The 21038-nt window shown below is 46.7% G+C and overlaps 1 protein-coding gene across 4 annotated transcripts in view; it reads right to left on the bottom strand.

The window, feature by feature from the left end:
* Window positions 1-19071, bottom strand: part of ZFP64 (ZFP64 zinc finger protein) — a 93322-nt gene extending 74251 nt beyond the window's left edge. For 2 of the 4 annotated variants that reach the window (XM_026503756.4, XM_026503754.4), the window contains exons 1-4: window positions 18482-19071; window positions 14846-15085; window positions 2610-2771; window positions 1364-1426 (exon numbers count right to left, since the gene is read on the bottom strand). In XM_026503756.4, the coding sequence (XP_026359541.2) occupies window positions 1364-1426; window positions 2610-2771; window positions 14846-15085; window positions 18482-18527 (511 nt within the window). In that variant the 5' untranslated portion in view covers window positions 18528-19071. The remainder of the gene's footprint in view (window positions 1-1363; window positions 1427-2609; window positions 2772-14845; window positions 15086-18481) is intronic. The other 2 variants (XM_048222260.2, XM_026503755.4) reach the window with 1 other exon arrangement.
* Window positions 19072-21038: the final 1967 nt, after the last annotated feature.

The following is a 21038-nucleotide window of genomic DNA, read 5'->3' as shown; positions in this document are numbered from 1 at the left end:
TCTCAATGATTTTCCTCAGTCCTCTCAACAACTGGGATTAGACCCCATGACAGTCTTGCTTTCCGAGCCAAACACAACAGTGCCTCCCCAATGACTGCTTTCTTGCACTTAAAATAATTCGATCGTCTTGTCACATCGTTACATCGCTACAACATGATTTTTAAAAGCTGAAGTATGGATGGACGTACCATAAATTATTGAACCAGTTTCCTACTTGGCCACTGAAAAGAATGAAGCAGGTATGTACCAGTGAGGTGGAAAGATGACCAATATTGAGCGGAAAACAGCACTATGCAGTGATAGTATATATACCATTAACTTAATAAGAGATGGAAAAAGTAGATTCTGTACGTTTTTTAGGCCCAGGATAGGCATGCTAAAATTTAAGAATGAGACACAGTAGACTTTGAAGACTGGTGATTTTGGGCTTATACTGAATACGGAAATGGGCTGTGAGTCAGGATTTCCCCTGTTTACTGTATATATTAAAAACATCTTTTGGCTAAATCCTAAATAGCCAAGTGCTAAAATCAGTTGTCAGCCAACGCTGATCCCTGCTGTCCTAGAGTAAACATCTGGGATTTAAGAATATACCTAAAAGGGTATGAAAGATTATAATTTTATTAATAAAAATGTTAGTTAATGTTGACAATTTAAAAATCCACAAACAGGAATTTCTCATGATTGTCAGCGGCCCATTAGCTCCTGTGGTCGCCAGGCGGTGTATCTGCCACACCGGCCGGCCGCCAGATGCTGGAGAAGGAGGATGGTTTCCGGTGAGCAGGGAGCCCGACGCGGGGCTCCATCCCAGGACCCTGGGATCATGACCTGACCTGAAGGCAGACGCTTAACTGACTGAGCCACCCAGATGCCCCTTACCCTCTCCTTTAAAAAAAAAAGTATTTATTAAATTTCACTTTCAAAATGGCAAAAATAACACACACACACTCTGTGTCCAGTGATGCAGTAAAGATTCATAAAAAAATGGACAATTCTTCCCCCTTATTCCTTTCTTTAGCAATCATTACACATACACACATTTATAGGACCATCTCTTCAAAATAAGAATATGTACACTTAAGTTTTAATTAATTCTGGCAGATTGTCAAAATGGTTGGAGCCGTTCACACTTCCACTAGCTAAGTTTGCTCATATCTGTTCCAGCACTGGATTTTATTGCTTTCCACATTTTCTGCCAAAATCATGTACAGAAACAGCACCTTATTTTTACTGAATTTGTGTTTATAATCCCGTGACAACCAGTGAGGTTCCATGTCCTATCACATGTCTGACTTGTCCGGACGCCCGGCTCCTAGCACAGAGCACATGCTCTGGGATCATGTGCCACAGAAATGTTACTTACCAGTGTGAATTTTTAAATGACGCTCCATGTCCTTCATGCCATAGGCAGTCTTGAATTGGCAACCTTAAAAAGCCAAGAAAAGATTAATTATAAAGGGAAACATAGTAACCTAAGGATGGAGAAACCTGGCAGAAACTTCCTTAACCAAGTGATGAGAGTAAACCCCAGTAAGCAGGACAAACAGGTATCAAGTGTCTCCTGATACGATGCCCCCGGAAGGACACACACCCCGTCTGTGCTTCCTGCCCGAACTGCCGAGCCTCAATCTCATCTTGGGGGAACATCAGCCAAACCCACACTAAGGAACGTTTTACAAAATAACTGGCGTACTTTGCAAAAATGTCTGTAGGTCATGAAAGACCAAAGTTTAGGATTCAAGGAAACTAGAGAGACAGGAAAAGTCAAAGCAATGTGTGATTGTGAACTGGGTCCCAAACCAGGGAAAATGTGTTTCTTTTGCTACAGAGAACATGAGTGAGACGTTAGTAAAATCTTAATAAGGTCAGTGGTTTGGTAAGAGTGCGTATAAATGCCAACTTCCTTTTTTTACAGTAAACTCTGCCCAACGTGGGGCTTGAACTCACGACCCCAAGACTGAGTCACATGCTCCTCTGACTGAGCCAGCCAGATGCCCTTAAATATTAATTTCCTGATTTTGATAATTGTGCTGTGGTTTATAAAAGAACTTCCTTGGTTCTAGGAAATACACATCGAGGTATTTAGGGGTAAAGGGATATCCTGTCTGCAACTTACTCTAAAATGGCTTTTGGGGAAAAGTATGTATATACAGAAAGAATGATAAAGCAAATACAATATGTTAACATTCGGGAAATCTGGATGAAGGGCATACATAAATTTTTGTGCTATTTTTGCAGCTTTTCTGTGAGTCTGAAATTATTTCCAAATAAAAAGTTATTATTATTATTATTTTTAAAGGAAACTGCAATCTTTCTGGATATCTTCCCAAGCCATAGCAGGGAAAGAAATATGCACAGTAACCTGGATCTTTGCAAGGCTCATTTCAAAGGCCCGTGTCTGTAAAAGTATTAGAGTCCACGTGCGCAGTGACCAGGGACAGCGAGACAGGTCGTATGTGATGATGTAAATGCTGGGGGGGGGATGCTGATTTTAAAAGCCAGCCAGTTTAGAGCACATCTAATTCCAGTTCAGGAATTCATGACCTACAGCCCTGGAATCTGTTCCACGTCGCGTCCTCTCCACAAGCAGGACACAATGCCGCCTTTACCTGGATAGCAACAGTTGAGCCTTTTCTGAGCAGGTGGTGCTGTGGGCTTTTTGGCACGGGACTTGGCAGGGAGAGAGATGACCGTGGCTGTCTGGTTTTCATTGCTTTCCGTGGGCAGATAAGTTTGATAGCCATGTTCAAAAACAAATTCTGGAGCTGAAACTAAAAGGATGATTATTAGATTTCATAAAATGAATACCCAAAAGCTTTATTCCCTTTGCCTACCTTCCTTTCTAGAGAACAAACAGGCTAAATTGCTTCCCCAGTCTCTTTTGCTGCTTAAGGGTAATCCTGTGACCCCATTCTAGTCAGTGAGACACTAGAGAACATATGTTGGGGGGCTTCTCCAGGGAAAAGATTTTCTCCCTGATTTAAAAAAAAAAAAAAAAAGAGGCAGTTGAGGAAAAGCTCATTTGCCATCCTGGTCGCCCATTTCCTGTCTTTGTTGGAGTGAAGACGTGATGCCTGGATCTGTGGCAGCCATTGTGTAACCATAAGGGGAGAGAAAGAAAATCTGATGTTGAGCCAGAGCTCTGAACTATCCAAATCTAGACTTATTAAATAAACAAGAAATACCCCTGTCGTCTATACCAGGCAAGCTTTCTACTATCTCCAGCCAAATGCATTTGGTACTTTCATAAGCTTTATCACAAAATCCTACCAAACAGCTGGAAAGAAACTGATCAAAGGAATTCTGGCCCAAACTACAAGTACTCTCTAAAAACACACGTTTTCCTAAAAGAAATCCTTGCGTTCTTACTGAAGTTTTCAGAGGGGAAAAAAGGAGAGCTCAAACAACTTTATCACCTTTAGCTTTATATTTGTTGTTACAAAAGATAAAGTAGACAGCCTCTAATTTCTCTTTCTGCTAATAAAAATTTTCGTGACTACTTTGTTGACTAAATTTATGGTTTGGGTTTGGAAATATTTTCTTCCTTTATTACACGTCATTTGTCCCACGCAGATCTGGTTTCACAGGAGGAGTCGATATGACCAGTGGGGGTCTGTGCGTTGGGTGAGTTTGTCAGGCTGAGAGGCCCTAATGATGACTCTGAGAGCCACTGTCATAATCTGAGTCACCGAGGCACCACTTTCGGCATTTCTGCCACTGTATTTACAGCAGATCCTTACTGAAATCGGCGCAGGCCTAACGTCACTACCTATTTCGGCTTTGCCTCGAGCAGTAATATCCACGTCACAGGTCTGCGGTGCTAGTTATATTTTCTCATAAAACAAACATCATCTTTCTTTGAATCTCAGGTCTCATAGATTGTGAGATGCACCGTTATTATATGTACAATAAATTAAAAAGCTGCCGATTATTAGGAAGCAATGCTTTCATATTCCTTACGTTTAATGAAATTCCTTAGAAATTGTGTATTTATTGAATGAATTATTTTCGATTTCTTTGAGCATCTGCCAGGAAACCCAGGTTCCTTATCTCCCCCTCCTGAGCACCTCTGGCAACGACAGCATCACTGATGTCGGTCCAACAGCACCTGGGTTCTACCAGCATTTGCTATTCGAGTAAATGGTTTCAGGGTTTCGATTGCCATGTACACGGGGATGTTAAGTGGCTTTTGTTTAAAGTTGGCTGGAAGATTCTGACAAACGGATGTTCTGTCTTCACGCCAAGTCCCTTAGACGTCTGGATCAACCACACCAGCCTCTTGTTGAAACGGTTCATCTCCTCTGTGGGGTTTGGCTGTTGCTCCTGCCTCCACTGCTCTGCTCGGTTCTCAAAGTGGGGTTCCCAGCCAGCAGCATGGGACCTAGGGAGGAACCTGCTACGAAGGCAGATCCTCAGGCCCTGCCCCAGGGCAATGAATCGGAACCTCTGGGGTGGACCCAGCCTGGCAACCTGTGTTCTGACAAGCCACCCAGGCTGTTCTGATACGCGGTCAAGTTTGAGAACCACCGGCGTACACCGTCCTTTTCCATGTACGTCATGAGTGAAACTTCACCCAACTTTGTCTAAGGGAGGGAATCCCTCTTTCCTGGTTGTTGCTTTGCAAGAACTGCTGTTATTCCTCCAAAAACAACCATTTGCTTTGTTCATATCAAGTGGACCCCCGCTACTGTCTGCAAGTATTTCTAGGTACACAGTTACTTCTCATCCGTAACCGGAATCATCGCCCAGTGTCTTGGAAGATGTTTCGACGACGAGGCTCAATACACGAGAGTTCCAAACAATGCAAACCACCTGCCGAAGTGACAGAACACGTCCGATGATGTTCAAGCTCGTTCACAGGCTCCCAAAGACTTTTTTCTTCTCTCTTTTTTTTGGTGACTGCGTCTTGGTTGACAGCAATCTCGTTGACTCTGACATGCACCTCCATTTCAGATATGTTAAAATCTATCTTTGAATTGATATGAGTCCAGGTCCAGCCACTTACTCTGTGTGTGACCTTAGGCCAGGTACATAACCTCGCTCTTAAAAAAAAAAAAGATGTATTTATTTTGGAGCGAGAGCAAGAAAGAAGGTATGAGTGAGCAGGGGGAGGGGCAGAGGAAGGGGGGGAACAGAAAGAGAGAGAGACAGAATCTCAAGCAGACTCTGCACTGAGCACAGAGCCCGACGTGGGGCTTGACCTCACGACCCTGACCATGACCTGAGCCAAAGCCAAGAGTCAGATGCCTAACCAACTGAGCCACCCAGGTGTCCCTACGTAACCTCTCTGAGCCTCACTTTCCTCACCTGGGGAATGGGGACAGTTTCTATCCCTATCTCCTAGGGCTGCTGTGAAGACTGTAAATCAGGCACGTAAAACTGTTAGTGCTGTTGTCATTATTCGCAGATTTATCCAGCAAATATTGATGAAGGACCTACTACGTGTACACCTACTGTATGCACTGTTCTAGGCACTAGAAACACATCAGTGAGCCAAAGGGACAAGAATCCCTGCGTTCATGGAGCTGACACGGGAGTGGTGCAGGCAATAAGTAATGTAAACATATGCTATCTAGCGAATACAGACACAGAGCTAAATGCTATGGAGAAAAATGCAGCAGCGAAGGGGTCCAGGGAGTGCTGGGGCGCATGCAGTTTTAAGTAGGGTGATCCACAAAGGCCTCAGACAGAAGGTGACACTTCGGAATGTGGAAGCACAAAATTATTAACAGTTTCTGTTGCAGGTGGCTGGAAATCAACAGCCAACCAAGGGGCCTTGGGGCATCTGGTTACCAAGTCTTGCTGGAGCCTCTTAACTGGCTTTCTAGAGGGTCACCCTTTCCCATCTATCCCCCACACCCGGCTTCTTTCCGGGATGCCCAGGAAGAGCAGGGCCTACAGATACCCCAGGGAAAGGCTTCAAGTGGCCTTGGTCACTGGGGGGCTGCGTCAGGCCCTTTAGGTGTTTGAGCGTGATCTGATGTTGGAGTCGCACGCATTCCCAGATGTGTAGGGTCCCACTGACCGGAGGCCAACTCTTTGCAAGAGCTCAGAGCCTCATCTTCTCTGGCGTGGCTGTCAAAGTCAAGCCCCATGTTTACTGAGATCAGCCCCCCATACCTTCCAGGAGCTCACAGCCTCACACACCTGCTGCGGGCTTTCGCTTTGTTTTTCTGCCTCCCGGGGATTTCCCTTGCTGTGCTGTGTGTCCGGGTGTGCACCCGAGAGCCTGTTCGTTGCAGTTAGCCCTGGTGTGTAGCGGGAGCCCCTCAGGTATCCAGTGACGTAGTTACGATGCTACTTAAAATGTAAGACTGTTCTATGAACCAAAATCTTTCTCCCTGAGGTCGTACCCATCAGCGTCTGAACCCGCTGGGCTCACGTGGAATAGCTCCTTTTCCACAAAGCTGTCCTTCAGCTTTTGGCAGTCTTCCGACCCATTTTGCTTCTCGCTTTTCTTTTTCAATTTAAAAACTCCGCTTTGTTTTCTTTTCTTTTTAAATTAAAAACTATATGTGTATATATATATATATCTTTAAAGATTTTAGTTTTAAGTCATCTCTACATGCAACGTGGGGCTCGAACTCACAACCCCGAGATCAAAAGTCACATGTTCCACCAATTGAGTATTCCAGGCACCCCTGTATTGTTTTTTATTTTTTTAAATAAAAGTAAACACTAATTGTAGAAAGTCTAGGGAGTACAGAATAAGCGTAGAGAAGAAAACAAAACTGCCCAAGGTGGCCATGGCAATATCCTGCGTGACAATATACACCCCTTCATTATATGCTCATTATATACTGTACGTTTTCTCTAAGGCATTTATCTCTACTGTGATTAAATAATTACTCGAGAAATTATTTAATGGCCACCCTCCTTCCTTTGGTTGGATAAACCACCTGAGAACATACCTGTCCTCTCCATCACTGTCTCCCTTCACCTAATGCAGAACTTGACAAAGGACAGGGGCTTAAAGGACATTTGTGAATTAAGGATCCACCTAATGGCTAAGACATTTCTTTGTATAAAGATTTCAAAAGTATAAAACTGGCATTGTGGCTTAAATCATTTAGTCTCCTTCTTTGTTAAAAAATTTCGCCATTTGAAGATGTATGCCACCCTATCATTCATCCAAAACACAATTTCGAATGACTACATACTATTACTTCATTTTGGTTGTGGCATGGCTCAATGATCTATTCTCATCTTTGACACTGAGTTGGTTTCTAGGTATTATTTTTTATAAATAACACCTACCCCAAATTTTTAACTGACCTCTAGCTTCTTTGGATACATTCCTCTAAAAGTTGAAGAACTGGTCTGAATGGTATGGTCATTTAATTGCTTGCTGATACATAATTATAAGATCCTTCCCAAAAATCTAAATCCATTTACATTCTCCCCTTTACTTTCCCTAGCTTGCTGGCTATTAGGACAAAATACAGTCAGTTTAGTGTCATGTGTATTTCTTTTGTAATTGGTGAGGATGAAACCCTTTCAACGTTTTTTATCCATTCCCATACCTTCTGTACCGAACTCCGTTTATGCTATTAGCTCTTTTTTTTTTCCTATTGAATTTCACTTTTTTTTCTCATCGACATGTACATGAGCTTTACAGATGAAGGATATTACTACATTGTCATATATTCGAATCGATTGCTTTTTTCTTCCTACGTTGACCAGGCCAATGATTCACATTTAGGTTTTTGGATCCAATTGCAAACTCAGAATTCGTTTCCTGAGAGAAAAGGGTTTTCACACACGTGATGCACAGGGACCCCACCAGCCAAGAGCCCCCCGGTGAGCCCTCCTCCAGGCTCCCATTCCTGACTCCACCCCCTCCCTCTGCCGCAGCTGATTGGTCCAGCAGCAGATACCTGACAGGGACCGAGCCAATCAGACCCGCTTGCCCTGAAGGTAGGGATTGGGACCGAGATACCTCGGTTTGGTGTGAACTTTCCTTGGGGGGTGGGGTGGGGAAGACGGCATTAAGCTTGGGGGCAGTAAGGCAGACAAGCTTCTTGGGATCTTGGGATCCATCTGGGGATCTCTTTATAACACAGATTCGATTCAGTTCTTAAAACAAGCCCTCATTGGCTGATTTAAATTCCCAGGACCCCACTCAGAGCCACAGAGATGTTACCCCAAGGGGAAGGGGGTTTGGGTATCTGCATGGTTCACCTGAGCTTCAGGGGGTTCTGAGGCACGAACAAGTTTGAGAAATACTGTCATGAGAACTCTTCCAAGGGGTGGTCAAGAGCACAGATTCTGGGGGGTTCTGGGTGGCTCAGTCGGTTGGGTGTCTGCCTTCCAATCGGGTCATGATCCGGGGGTCCTCGGATCGAGCCCCGCGTGGAGCTCCTTGCTGGGCAGGGAGCCTGCTTCTCCCTTTCTGTCTTTAAAATGGGAATAATTCTTCGCAACTGATTTGTGGTTCATATGGAGTGCTTAGAAAAGAGACGGCAACTAAGCACTACATTAGAATTCGCTGTTATTATTGTCAGATCCTCCCAGCAAATCATTACATGGCTTATCTTACTGAACTGCTCACCTGATCAACAACCTTCAATGGCTCCCCAGCTCTGTCAGAATAAAAGCCAGAGCTGAAGCACGGCTCCTACCGCATATGCTCTTTGTCATCTCTAGCCACGGCTACCAGATCTTGCCTGGAGCATCCCCACTTCTCAACCACCATCAGGAAATGCCCCTTCCCACCATCTTCCTCCCAAAGGCGAGTGAGTCTTTCAAGGCCTATTATACCTTTGCTCTCACCCATGATTTTCCCTCCGGCTTTCCCCATTGGCACCAATCTACTCCATTAACTCTCTGCACAGGCTATGCTTGTCACAGACGGCTGCGCTTGTATGTCTTATGACTAAATTCTCCCCCATGGGCTTGGAATTCTCCAACGGCAAGCTTCTCCACTATCTTGGCTCCGGCATCTGGCACAAAACAGTCCCAATGCTGCCCTCACGGGACCCTCCCAATGGGACAGACGCTGTGCCCCAGGCCATATGCACACTCATTTAAGGCTCACAGCTGCCCTTTCCTGTCTTCATTCCGTTAACTGGTTTATTGAGTGCCTATGATGTCCCAGGCCTGGTGTGGGGGGAGGGGTGCAGGAAAACAAGATGGATTAGGTCCCTGCTGGCAGGGAGATTTACAATCCAGTAAACTAGAAGGTAAACCACTCATTTGGGGCCCACAGGCCAAACTAAGCCTTCAGATTCTCTTTCGAGGCTTTCAAAATCAACTAGGTGGGCTGGATCTTCCCCATGTCAACGTCCTCTGGTCAGAGACCACCAGGGACATGGCTGTGGTGGTAGAAGTCTGTCGCTCAGTGCGACAAGGGAAATCTCATACCACGGGAGCCATGGGGTAGCTCAGTAACAGGGCTGCTACGAAGGACTCATTCCTGGTTGGGGGCTCACGTTAGGTGAGGTGTGGGGAGGCTGGAGGAAGCCTGCCCGGGAGCTGTCAGGAAGTGGGGAGAAGCCTAGGATTTGGTATCTTAATAATACTGAGCAGAGAAGGCTCGTCTGGCATAGACAGAGAAGCAACTGTCACTCAGATTAGTAGGGGAGGGGATGTTTGGTACCTTGTGCCTCAGACAGGAGGAGGGAGGGGTCCTGTTTTGGTCTTGTTCCATCACGGTCCCAGAGTGGCCCAGCTCATGCTGATGTCCTGTGAACTGTTTATGTTCACCAGGAGAACAGCACGGCCTACCTGTGAGAGCCAGCCCAGCTCCTAGTCCCACCAAGACATAGCTGGTGATGGTTGTCGGGCTGCTTTCCTTTCCCAGCGGGTTGTCCACAGGCCCTCCCACTCCCCATCGTGGCATATCTGCTGCTGCCTGGCCTCTGGGAGCATCTGAATCCACTTCTCTAGTGAACTACAGACTGTGTGTCACACAATTACTAGTTAATTGCAACTGAGATAAATAAGTGTTGGGTGGGGAAGCCGTGAAACACCTGACCTGGGGGGGAGGGGGAGAGGGAGAAATCATGGCTAGCTTCTAGGTGGAGGTGACTTTTAGCCTGGGACCAAAAGAGTAGGAATTCACCAGAAGGGGAAAGACCCTTCCAGGTCAAGAAATCAATTCAACTACTATTGGCTGGGGGCTTATCATGAGCCAGGTTCTGCACTATCATTTTCCCTGTGCTGTTTCCTTTTGTTTTCATAGCCCCCCGATTTGGTAAAGTCAGGAGAGCTAACCCTGACAGCTCTAAGTGTCTTGTATTTAGAAGCCCTGGCTAGAACCCTCAGAGGTGAGTACTGGCATGTTACAGTTGGGGCAACAGGCAATGAGATCCTGTTACATGCCCAAGGCTACCAGGTCAACAAGTGCTGCCACTGGGAATCGAACTCAGACAATCTGGTCCAGACCCTTTAACTATTAAGCCCTGTGGTCTTTCTATTTATTCTTGTCCCCATCTGAAAAATGAGACATCAGGAGCTCTTGTAATTCACCATGGTCAGGAGGCCCCTATGTTCCTATGTGGCCAAGATGCCAACTCAGGGGCCTAACTTCTAAGCCCCAAGATTTTCAGAACTTAGAAAATGCACGTGGGATGCTAATTGTTTTCACCGGCATCAATATCTCATGTTACCGCACCTGTAGGCAAGTTCTTAAACCAAATGCCAAACAAGAGGCAGCTTTCAAAGCTAGCAGGCAGAGAATACATTTTACTTTACACCCAACAATTATTAGACAGAGAAGGGGCAGAGATGAGCTGAGTGAGGAAGGGTTTGGCTTTAATCACAGCATGAGAGGCACAAACAAGTTGGGGCAATGTCTGGGTGAGAATATCTGGAGAAATCTGCCAGGGTCGGGGGGTCAGACTCTGGCCTTGAGCAGTGAGTGACTCCCCACGCTGGCTGAGACCTGGAATCCCCCAGGGGCTTGTTAGAAATACGGATGCCTCAGCCCCAGAGCTTCAAATTCAGAGGTGGAGCCCAGGCACCAGTATCTTTAACAAGCTCCCTGGGTATCCTGGTCCACAGGCGGGTGGGGAAACGGCCACTAAGTGGAACACCGAAGCCCGTGCAGGTGGAGAGTTGGGCCCAGAAGACCAAATGAAAGTGTGAAAGGAGGGGGGAAAAGCAGGCTACTGCATGTTTTGTGGCAGAGAAGCAGGAACGATGAGGAAGAGCCGCTGAGTCAGCCAGAGACGGAACATACTGCAAATCTCGCCACCTGTTCATTAATCTCTATGTTAATAAAAGCAGTTGTTTACTGAGCCCAATTATTCTATCCCAGACCATTTATGTGGATTATTACAGAGTCCTCCAATAACACAATGATTACTAGGTAATAGGCACCTAATTCTATTACCTAATAGTATTAGGTGCCACTCGAACCCCTTTTTTACAGATGAGAACTATTAAGGAGAGAGCAGAGGGTGACTTGCCCGCAGTCTAGGGCTGGTGGGTGGCAGACAGGCCCAGCAGTCTGTCCCTGGAATGGGTGGCTCCCCGAAACACCGAGCGGTGGGTGCCACCGTGAGCTGGGTCTCCAGGCCCTGCCTGAGCATACAGGATGACTGGCAAAACCCAGGCATGCCCCCAGTGAGTGGTCACAGGGCAGTGGAAATGCCGAGGGGAGGGGGAACGTCTTTGAGCAAAGACTAGGACAGAAGAAGCTGCAGGTATGTGGCTGCGGGGTCAGCTTTACTGACGGATGGGAGACTGGGGCAGCTGCTCGTTCCCTCAACAAAGACCGGTGCTGGGGGTCCAGTGGCGGACATGAGGGGTGCAGCTCCTGACCTCACAATGCTTACGGCTCAGTGATGGTTTAATGACGGGGACCTGACCTGGTCCGGGGGAACAGCGTGTGTGTGGTGTCAGGGAAGGGGTCTCCGAGGAGACGCCTTTAAGCTCAGCTCGGACGTACGCATCAGGGCCAGTGCCAGGCAGATGGTACAAGACACACTCAGGCTCTGAGGCAAAGAAACGTGGCTCAGTTTGGAAAACAGAAGACTTCATCTTACAGAATGAAGGGGAGTGTCCTGAGATGAAACAAGGTCCCCTGTCGGGAAAAGTATTTCAGGAGAGGGAACAGCACAAGCAAAGCCTCAGAACCCAGAAAGGTATAACGGCCACACTGTGGGCCTTGAAGCCCCTGACGTGTTATAGGTTTCACACCCAGTGTGCGGGGTTACTGGGAGTTTGATTTTGAAGATGGTGAACAGGGAGAAGACCACTCAGGTAAAGGCCAAACCTAAGTCCCAGGACTGTCCTGAACTTGTGGTGGCCTGTTGGCCGTGTCTTCTCCCCACTTGCAGCTTCCCTTTGTCCAGGGTAAAATAAGAAGGTGGTACTCAGGCCCCTGCTAAGGTGGTTTTTAGTTTTAACACTTTCTTGGTGACTTCCTCGGGGATGATAATTAAGATAAACTCAGGAGAAAGTAGGAGAACCTCAATGTGCCTTTCTTAAGGCTTGTGAGGTGATCAGGTAATTATATATTAGTGTTTTAAAAACTCAGCAGAAACATTATTTTGGATGCATTAAGGAGACAACCCCAAAACTTCGCTTATTGCTAAAAAAATTCAAACACCACACCAATACAAAATCAAGGGGTGAAAGTTGGTGCCCCTACTTTAGATGTTCTTTTCACCCCTCAGCTCCAAATTAACGCTCAATAAACACTGTCGGAGAAAAGCCTAGAAAAAACTTGTGGGCTCAATAAGGCTAATCAATGTATTTCATTTGGCTGAAAAGGTTTTAGCATTTGGGCAATTTTACATTTTTCTGCTTCTCTGAAAAACCCAAATATCTCACTGACCGGATCCAAAGGGCAGCTATGCCTTTGGACGAGTCATGTATACTTACTCTACTTAACCGCAGTCCCCACCAGTCCCCATTACCTTACGCACAGCTTACTTCTTTCATTAACATTGCCTGGCTCATTCCTGTTCTAGAAGCTTGCCTTGAATATAATACTATGTATGCATGCATATGTGTGTGTGTGTGTTTTCACACTTCCCCTGAGAATCTCTGAGTCTCTACAAAGCTCTAGCTCCCCTTTTCAAGGCTAAGTCATATTTCATTGTCCGAATCTCCGATGTTTATTTATCTCATTCTCTCTTGATGTGTATAACAAAGGTTCCACTTTCTTTATAGCATATACTGTAAATGAATACTCTTATACGTCTGTTTATAAAATTTTATGGGATAAAGGGATAAGTGGACTTACTAGATAAATGTGTTTATGTACATTTTAAAATTTGAAAGATTTTAAATTTAAAAGATATCACAGAATTGCCCAGGTTACATAAATTTACATCCCCAGAAAATGAAAGCTGTGTCCTGTCCCAGGCCTTCTTTTGACTTGCATTAATTTAATTACTAAGGTGACAAAGCTTCCGTTTATGTTCAGTGGCCTATTATATATCATCTGCTGTCCCCTGCTGACTTTTTCATTTGGTTCTTTTTCTCCACTTTTATTGATTTTAGGAGTTCTTTATATATGAAGGACATTAAGCCTTAGTCATCTGTGCTGCAGTTTTTTTCCCCCAGTGTTGGTCTTCAGTTTTGTACATTGTTTTTACTTTGGGAAAATTGTAACTTTATTTGTAGCCGCATACAGGATGCTTTTTCTTTTGCCAGAGGGGGCAGCCTGTCTTCTTTGGTAGGCATAGTATTGATATATGTACGTATCTATCTATATATAATTATTAGTATTACATATATAATGATATATATATTATATATATTATTTTTTTTTAAGATTTTTATTTATTTATTTGACAGAGAGACAGCCAGAGAAAGAGGGAACACAGTAGGGGAAGTGGGAGAGGAAGAAGCAGGCTCCCAGCGGAGGAGCCCGATGTGGGACTCGATCCCGGAACGCTGGGATCACGCCCCGAGCCAAAGGCAGATGCTTAACGACTGCGCTACCCAGGCGCCCCTATATAATTATTTTTTAAAGACTTTATTTTTAAGTAATCTCTACACCCAACGTGGGGCTCGAACTCACAACCCCAAGATCAAGAGTCACATGTTCCACCAACTGAGTCAGCCAGGAGCCCCATATATTTTAATTTAAAAATCTGAATGCCTTTAGCTAGGAATACATTGTTTCTCCACAGGATCAAGCAGCGTCTGCGCGATCTAGTTCATAAATGGGTGACTTCACATTTTTAAAGTTGTCTAGTCCCTTGAGACAGATCATACAGGTGTAAGTATAGGTACATGTTAGTGAGTGTGTGTGTTCGTGTGTCTGTGTATGTGTATACTATTTACTCTAAAACTTTTATGGTTTCCCTGTGTACATTTAAATTTTGGATCTATCTGCAATTTATTTTTGGTGGAGTAAATGAACACAACCAAGAAGTAGGATGAACTTTTCTATTTTCCCAGCTGGCAGCACGGGGCGGGGGTGTGTGTGTGTGTGGGGGGGGTGGTGGGGAGGCATTAATGCCTATTGGTAAATTAAAAAAACCAAACAGAACACCCATGTTTTCTGTCTCTTTATAAAAATCATGCAAATTCTGGGATCATACCCATACTCCCACCACCCAAAATAACTACTTTTTTCCCCCATGCAATGTATTTCCTACAAGTATTTTTTTTTCTTAGTACATATAGGTTTTTGTTTTAGAAATCTGCTTTTTGTCCGTTTGAACATGTGACAACATCTCTAACTGCTAACAGTTAATGCTTCCATCCAGCAGTTCCCAAACCTGGCTGGGCAGCTGGCTTCCCAGTGGAGCTTGTTAAAAATAATGAATCAGCAGCCCTACAGGGTGGACCCTGGGAATCTATATTTTTAATAAGTTCCACGGAGGTGTCTGGGATATAACCAGGCCAACTCTAACAGTCGCTCCCCCCCTCCCGGCCGTACCTGTGATCGTCTGGGTCTCTGAGGTGATCGTTCTGGTGGCGGTCTGTGTTTGGGTGGCGGGCACTGTTTCTTCAGATACAAATTGGACCGTGCTGGGGGCCGCCCCGGGCGTGCTGGTCAGCTGGCAGCCACTCTGCTTGTGAGCTACAAAGGCGTCCAGGTTGTTAAACTGCTGCTTGCAGATGCCACAGATGTGGATGTCCGGGGTGAGCTCAACCAGCACCGTGGTGCCACCTGGAACTCCATGGGACAAAGGGAAAGCCATGGGTTAATTAATTAATTAATTTCAAACAGCTTGCAATCACAACACAAACCAGATTCACAGTAGGAAAAAGGGCACAGTGGCAGAGATGGCTAGCTGCTGGCCCGATGTCCATTCTACCCCCCTCTTCTCCCTCAGCAGCAATGTTCCCAGACCCAAGTGACTGTTGCTCACCGGGGGACTAGTGGCATTTTACGCAAGAAAGCTCACTGAGGGGCGCCTGGGTGGCTCAGTCGGTTAAATGTCTGCCTTCGGTTCCGGTCATGATCCCGGGGTCCTGGGATCAAATCCCTGCTCAGCAGGGAACCTGCTTTTCCCTCTGCCTGCCGCTCCCCCTGCTTGTGCTCTCTCTCTCTCTCTCTGACAAATAAATAAATAAAATCTTAAAAAAAAAAAAAAAAAGAAAGAAAGAAAGTTCTTTGATGTGCAGGGCTGCTTGCACTTTGAAGGACCAGTAGTTGTGTCCTATCCTAAGGAAAGGTAGTTTTACTCCCCACTCATTATGAAAGCCAATCCCTCCACTTTTACACCCCTCCTCTGCCCCTGCCATGAGAACTACTCAATCATCTTGGTCTCTTACATGCTTGGGAAGTTCTGGGAAGTTTGGCTTTCATGATAAAAAGGGATCAGACATGATTGGCACAGGTTCCCTCTTCTTTTGGCCTTGAATGCAGATGTGATGCCAGGAGTTTCTGCAACCATGTTGTTACTATGAGGAAAATGCTAAGATCGCTACAGATGCTGATCCCTACTTCACTGATCCCCTGAATCAACTAATTCCAGACTTCTCATTAGGCTGGTATAGTTCAGTTACTTGTAGCCAAAATTCATTCCTAACTGATAGGGGCATTGTTTCTCAAGAGTAATGATGCCAAGAGTTAATACTGTGTTAACATTTACAAAGAACTCACCACAATATCTGGCACTATATTAGAAAGTGCTATGTAAATGTTGGTTAAATGAAGAAATACAATCAATTAATAAGTCTCTAATATGACTACCTTCATCTTTATTTTTAAAATTTTCTTTGCCTTATTGTAAGGAAACTCATGTTTATAACAGAAAATTTGGAAGAGAAGAAGCAGGGGGAAAATCACTCACCATCTTTCCACCTATGTGTATCATGAACATTACAAAATATCTTCTTCCATTTATTTTCTTTATGCTTAAAAATTAAGATCATAATGTACTGTAAAATTAGTCTTTTCCCCACATAGTATCACATAAACACTGTGGCTAGATCACTAAAATTTTTATAATTATTTAAAGGGTGGCTCAGTAGGTTAAGCACCCAAGTCTTGGTTTCAGCTCAGGTCATGATGTCATGGGTGTTGGGATGGAGCCCTGTGGCGGGCTCTGTGCGCACGGGGGCGTCTGCCTGAGATTCTCTCCTTCTGCCCCTCTCCCTACTCTCTCTCTCAAATAAATCAATCTTTAAAAATATATATGATTATCTAATAACACACTATTCTATGTTATCTATGCATCATAATCTAAGTACTTCTAAGGTCTTTATATTATTTCTAATTATCCTCAAATCTAAATCATATGAGAACCACCTTTGTGCATATACAGTTGGTATACATGAATCACAACTTTCTGAAAAGTTGTAAATATTTATATTTATGTTCAATTTTCTCCAAGTCAAGCTAAGACAAAAAAATCTCTGTGTGGAAACACAATTTGGTTGACTTGCTAAGGAGAGCTAGTCTGGGCTGTGTTGTAATGTTTTACAAGCCGTTCTGCAGAGCGCCCCGTGCACTTAAGTACATCGAAATCAATGGATGGAAGGAACGAAGGCGTTTCCATTCCCCTGGAACACTACCTCCCTGCAGCTGAGGCGCCCATGAGATTAACAGGAAAACAAGGAACCGGAGGTGACTGACATTGATGAGGATTCCTTAATGATCCAACAAGATTGATACCCCGTAGGAAAGGGTTTTAATGACAATATCTCCAGTATGTGGCAAGCACACTAATAATGACCTAGGCTTTCCTGAGAATCCTGACACTACGATTTACAAACCGTGACTTGGGCTTGATCTCTCTCATCTGTAAAATGGGTAGAAATTCCTGTTCCATAGGATGGTTAAGAGGATTAAATAACATGGTGCTTGTAAAGGGCCAGCACAGGGGTCCCCATGCCCCTGCACGATGCCTGGTGGGGTTATGACAGAGATACCCTATTTGAATGCGACAGTATTCCCCTCTGAAAATTTGGAATGATAAAAGATACCTAACCTCCTGCGTTTGTAGTGAGAATTAAAAGACCAAATAGAAAACACTGGGTACAGGTATGAGCTCAACAGCAACAATAAAGAATTCCTTTATCTTCACTATGTTCTCCAAACCTGTAACAGCATCAGAACAATTGGTGTGTGGTTGTGTGTGTGTGTGTGTGTGTTAAACATGGACATATCTGAGCTCCACTTCAAAGATACTGAGTGCTAACGGAGGTAGGGTGCAGGAGGGGCTGGTGTTTCGAGAAATCTGTGCTTTTCACAAGTTATGCAAGGAATACCCAGCCAAGTTTGGGAGGCAATGTCTACACAACAGCTAACAAGCTAAGCGCTTACTATGTGCCAGATGTCCTCAAACCCCTGTGCCAGGGGGTCGTTCTCAAACTGTGCGCAACCGAACCACTCAGGGTCTGGCCACAGATCCCCTCCCCCACGTCCCCCATCTAATGGGTGCGGCCCAGGGAGCTTTTTTTTTTTTTTTAAATAAGTGCTCACGCTCCCAGGTGGCTGGTTTGCGCTCAGTCTCTGGACCACACTTTGGGAAACAATGCAGCGGGCGAAATCAAGTACTTGAATAAGGCTGCTGTCTCATCAGGAAAATTAAAATGCATCCCCAACTCAAAGAAAGCGACCACCGCCCCATTCCCCATTCAGATGTCCACCTTTAATGTGTAAAGGGCTTTCCAGTGCGCCGGCAAGCCCAGCGCGCCAGACTTCATGCAGCCCTCGGATCCCCAGACTTCAAGGATTTTGAGCCACCGAGCAGAAGTTTTCCCATCAGCTTAATCGCAGTTACCCCCAAATCCCCCCAAACTCCGCCGGGGGGGCGGGGAATGCCCCGAGGGGGTGGCGATTGTCTGAACGGCATGCCCTCCCCCACCGTTCCCTTACAAGGGGTCTTGCGAGGCTGGAGAGCGCCCCCCGCCTTGCACTGTGTTGGGTGCCCCCATCCTAAGCCTACTCCGGCGCCCCCTGCACAGCGCGCCCGCCGTGGTGCCCGAGACGCCGGCTCGGGGCCGTCACCCCGATTTCGGGGCCCCGGGCCTGCTCGCTGCATCGCAGACGTGCTTGGGCCCGGGCCCCGGAGCGCGCACTGGGCCCCGGAGCGCGCACTGCGCCCGGAAAAGCACTTACTTTGCACCGAGCCCGGGAAGCTCTCGCCCTCGCTGCTCGCGTTCATGGCCACAGACTGGGAGGTCCCCGGCCGGCCGGGGTGCCAGGGTGGGGGGCGCTGATCTACATGGTGCAAGGACTTTTCCTTTTATTTTTCCACACCCCCCAGCCTTCCTTCTCCCAACTCCACCAGGCGGGGAGGACGGATGTAAAGCAAGCTCCACTTCCGCTGCCTAGAGGGCGCTGCCCCGGCCCGGCCGCCCCAGCCTGGCTTTGCATCAGCGGCTCCCGGGGGAAGCTGCGGGCCAATCCCGATGCCCGGGCCGCGCCGCCCGGGACCGCGGACTCCCCCGGGATCTGGACCGCGCACAAACGTCCCGGCGGGTTGGGCAACCGCTGGCGGCTCGGGATGCGCCCCCACCCCCGGCCGCGGCAGCCGGCGCCCGGCCCGCACCCCTGTGGTCGTGGCCCACGCGTTTGGCCTCCCCGGCTCCGGCGCCTTTGCACCTGCCGCCCTGGGCGTCTCGTCCCCAAGGCGTCGCTCCCGGGTCGCCGGGATGTTCTGCAGAGGGGACCGCGTCGAGCTGCGGTGGGGGGGTGGGGGGAGAGGTGCGCCCAGCGCGGCAAGCTAGGGAGAAATCCCAGCTGAGCGTCAGCGGCGGGCAAATCAGCAGAGCGCTGGGCGGGTCCCCTGCCCAGCTAGTGAAATAAAGAGGACAGTGATCACGTGGATCCTAAGAGTAACAACTAGGATCTATCGCCAAAGGCCCCCTGCTCCAGGGTTCTGCCCACTTTCTCGTGCACTGTCACCTGGAGGGCTGGCCAGAACACAGACCGCTGGGTCCGCCCCAGAGTTTCTCACTCATTAAGTCTGGGTTGAGGCCCGAGAACGAGCATTTCCAAGTTTCCAGCTGTTGGAAGACCCAGCTGTTGAAAGACACTGTCCTCTCTGATCTGTGTCGGCTTGGCCGACCGCATCTCCTACAACTCTCTCCTTTACTCAGGCTTCCGCGCCAAGCACTCGCCAGCCTCAGGTTTCCTGCGCTACGGTTCCCTCTGTATCCGCCTGCCGCCCTCCCTACTATCTTCGGATCTGGATTCAAACTCACATTCTTGGAGAGGCCAGTCTTGGCTAGCGCATTCTAATATTGAAGCTCCCTCTTACCCCACCCAACCGCTTCCTGTCTCTCTCTGGTCTGCTTTTTCTTTCTTCTTAGAACTTATGACGTTTAACATTATGTATCTGGAATATATCTATCGATCAGTGGATCAAATAATCTATCTATGAGATAGATAACTTGCTTGTGTATTACCTGTCTCCTCTTACACATTCAAAAGTTCTCAAGAAAGTGGGATTTTAAAATCTCTTTGCTTCATTGATCCATCCATCCCCAGCGATTTGGCCTCGTGCCCGGCACATAAGTAGGATCTCACTAAATATGACTGTATAACTAATGGAATTGTCCTCCACCCGTTATTTATATATCGGTGTTGTAAAGTGCCAGACACTGTGCTCGCCCCTGGAGGTTCAGGGGTGATCCGAATGACTTCGTACCTTCTCTAATAGAACATGGCTAGTAGCTAGTGAGTCAGTTAACACGAAATAGTCAAATCAGCAGTGTGATTCTCTTTCTTCTTCTTCTTTTTTTTTTTTAAGATTTTATTTGTTTATTTGAGAGAGAGAGAGAGAGAACGCGTGTACAAGCAGGGGGAGGGACAGAGGGAGAGAGAGAAGCAGACTCCCTGCTGAGCCAGGAGCCTAAAGGGGGGCTCCATCCCAGGACCCTGAGATCATGACCTGAGTGAAGTCAGACTCTTAACTCACTGAGTGGCCCAGGTGCCCCGCAGTGTGATTTCTTAGTAGTGAGAAGGTCTCAGAAGACAGAAAACAATGTTGTGTTAAAGACTGCGGGAATGGTCAAGGAAGGCCTCTTTGAGTAGGTAATAACCAGAGAGCAGGCAGGTGGTGGGTGGGGGTGGCAATTCCAACCTGAGGGATAGGCAGAAGCAAGAGCCGTAGGGCAGGAATGAGCTAGACGTGAACTGGCTGTTACCTACCAGTCCCACGGCACATCTTACAGTTCCCCTCTTTCTTCGCTCAGGCCAGTGCGACCTGCCTTCTTGCTGTGGCCTCAGGGGCTCTGCATCTTCTCCTCCTTCTGCCTGATTGCTTTTCCCTGGTCTTCTGCAGGCCTGGCTTCTTTTGGGACCATGTTTATTTTGAATGCTTCATAAATGTTTACATATGTGCACACCTGGGTAAGCCCCACCTGGATCAAGGTACAGAACGTTTCCAGCCTCACGACCCTTCCCAGTCAGTGCTACTCCAGCTCCTCAAGGCCAAAGAGGCAAGCCCCACTCTAACTTCCTTGTGTCGAGAGCAGAATTTTTCATATTAGCCTAAAGAGAAGAAACATCTGGAAGGCTTGGGAAGGACCAAATTCTCAAGTCCCAATCTAGACCTACTGCAGGTCTATTTCCCAAGTGCCTCAGGTAATTCTTATTGAGGTAGAAGCCTGGACCTTACCAATTGGTGGTTAAGTCTATAGGTTCCGGAGTCAGCCTATCCCACCGCCAT

Source organism: Ursus arctos, unplaced genomic scaffold, assembly GCF_023065955.2.
Source record: "Ursus arctos isolate Adak ecotype North America unplaced genomic scaffold, UrsArc2.0 scaffold_16, whole genome shotgun sequence".
Classification (NCBI taxonomy): Eukaryota; Metazoa; Chordata; class Mammalia; order Carnivora; family Ursidae; genus Ursus; species Ursus arctos.
Note: the sequence above shows the minus strand (reverse complement) of the source record. Positions and strands in the feature narration are given on the sequence as shown.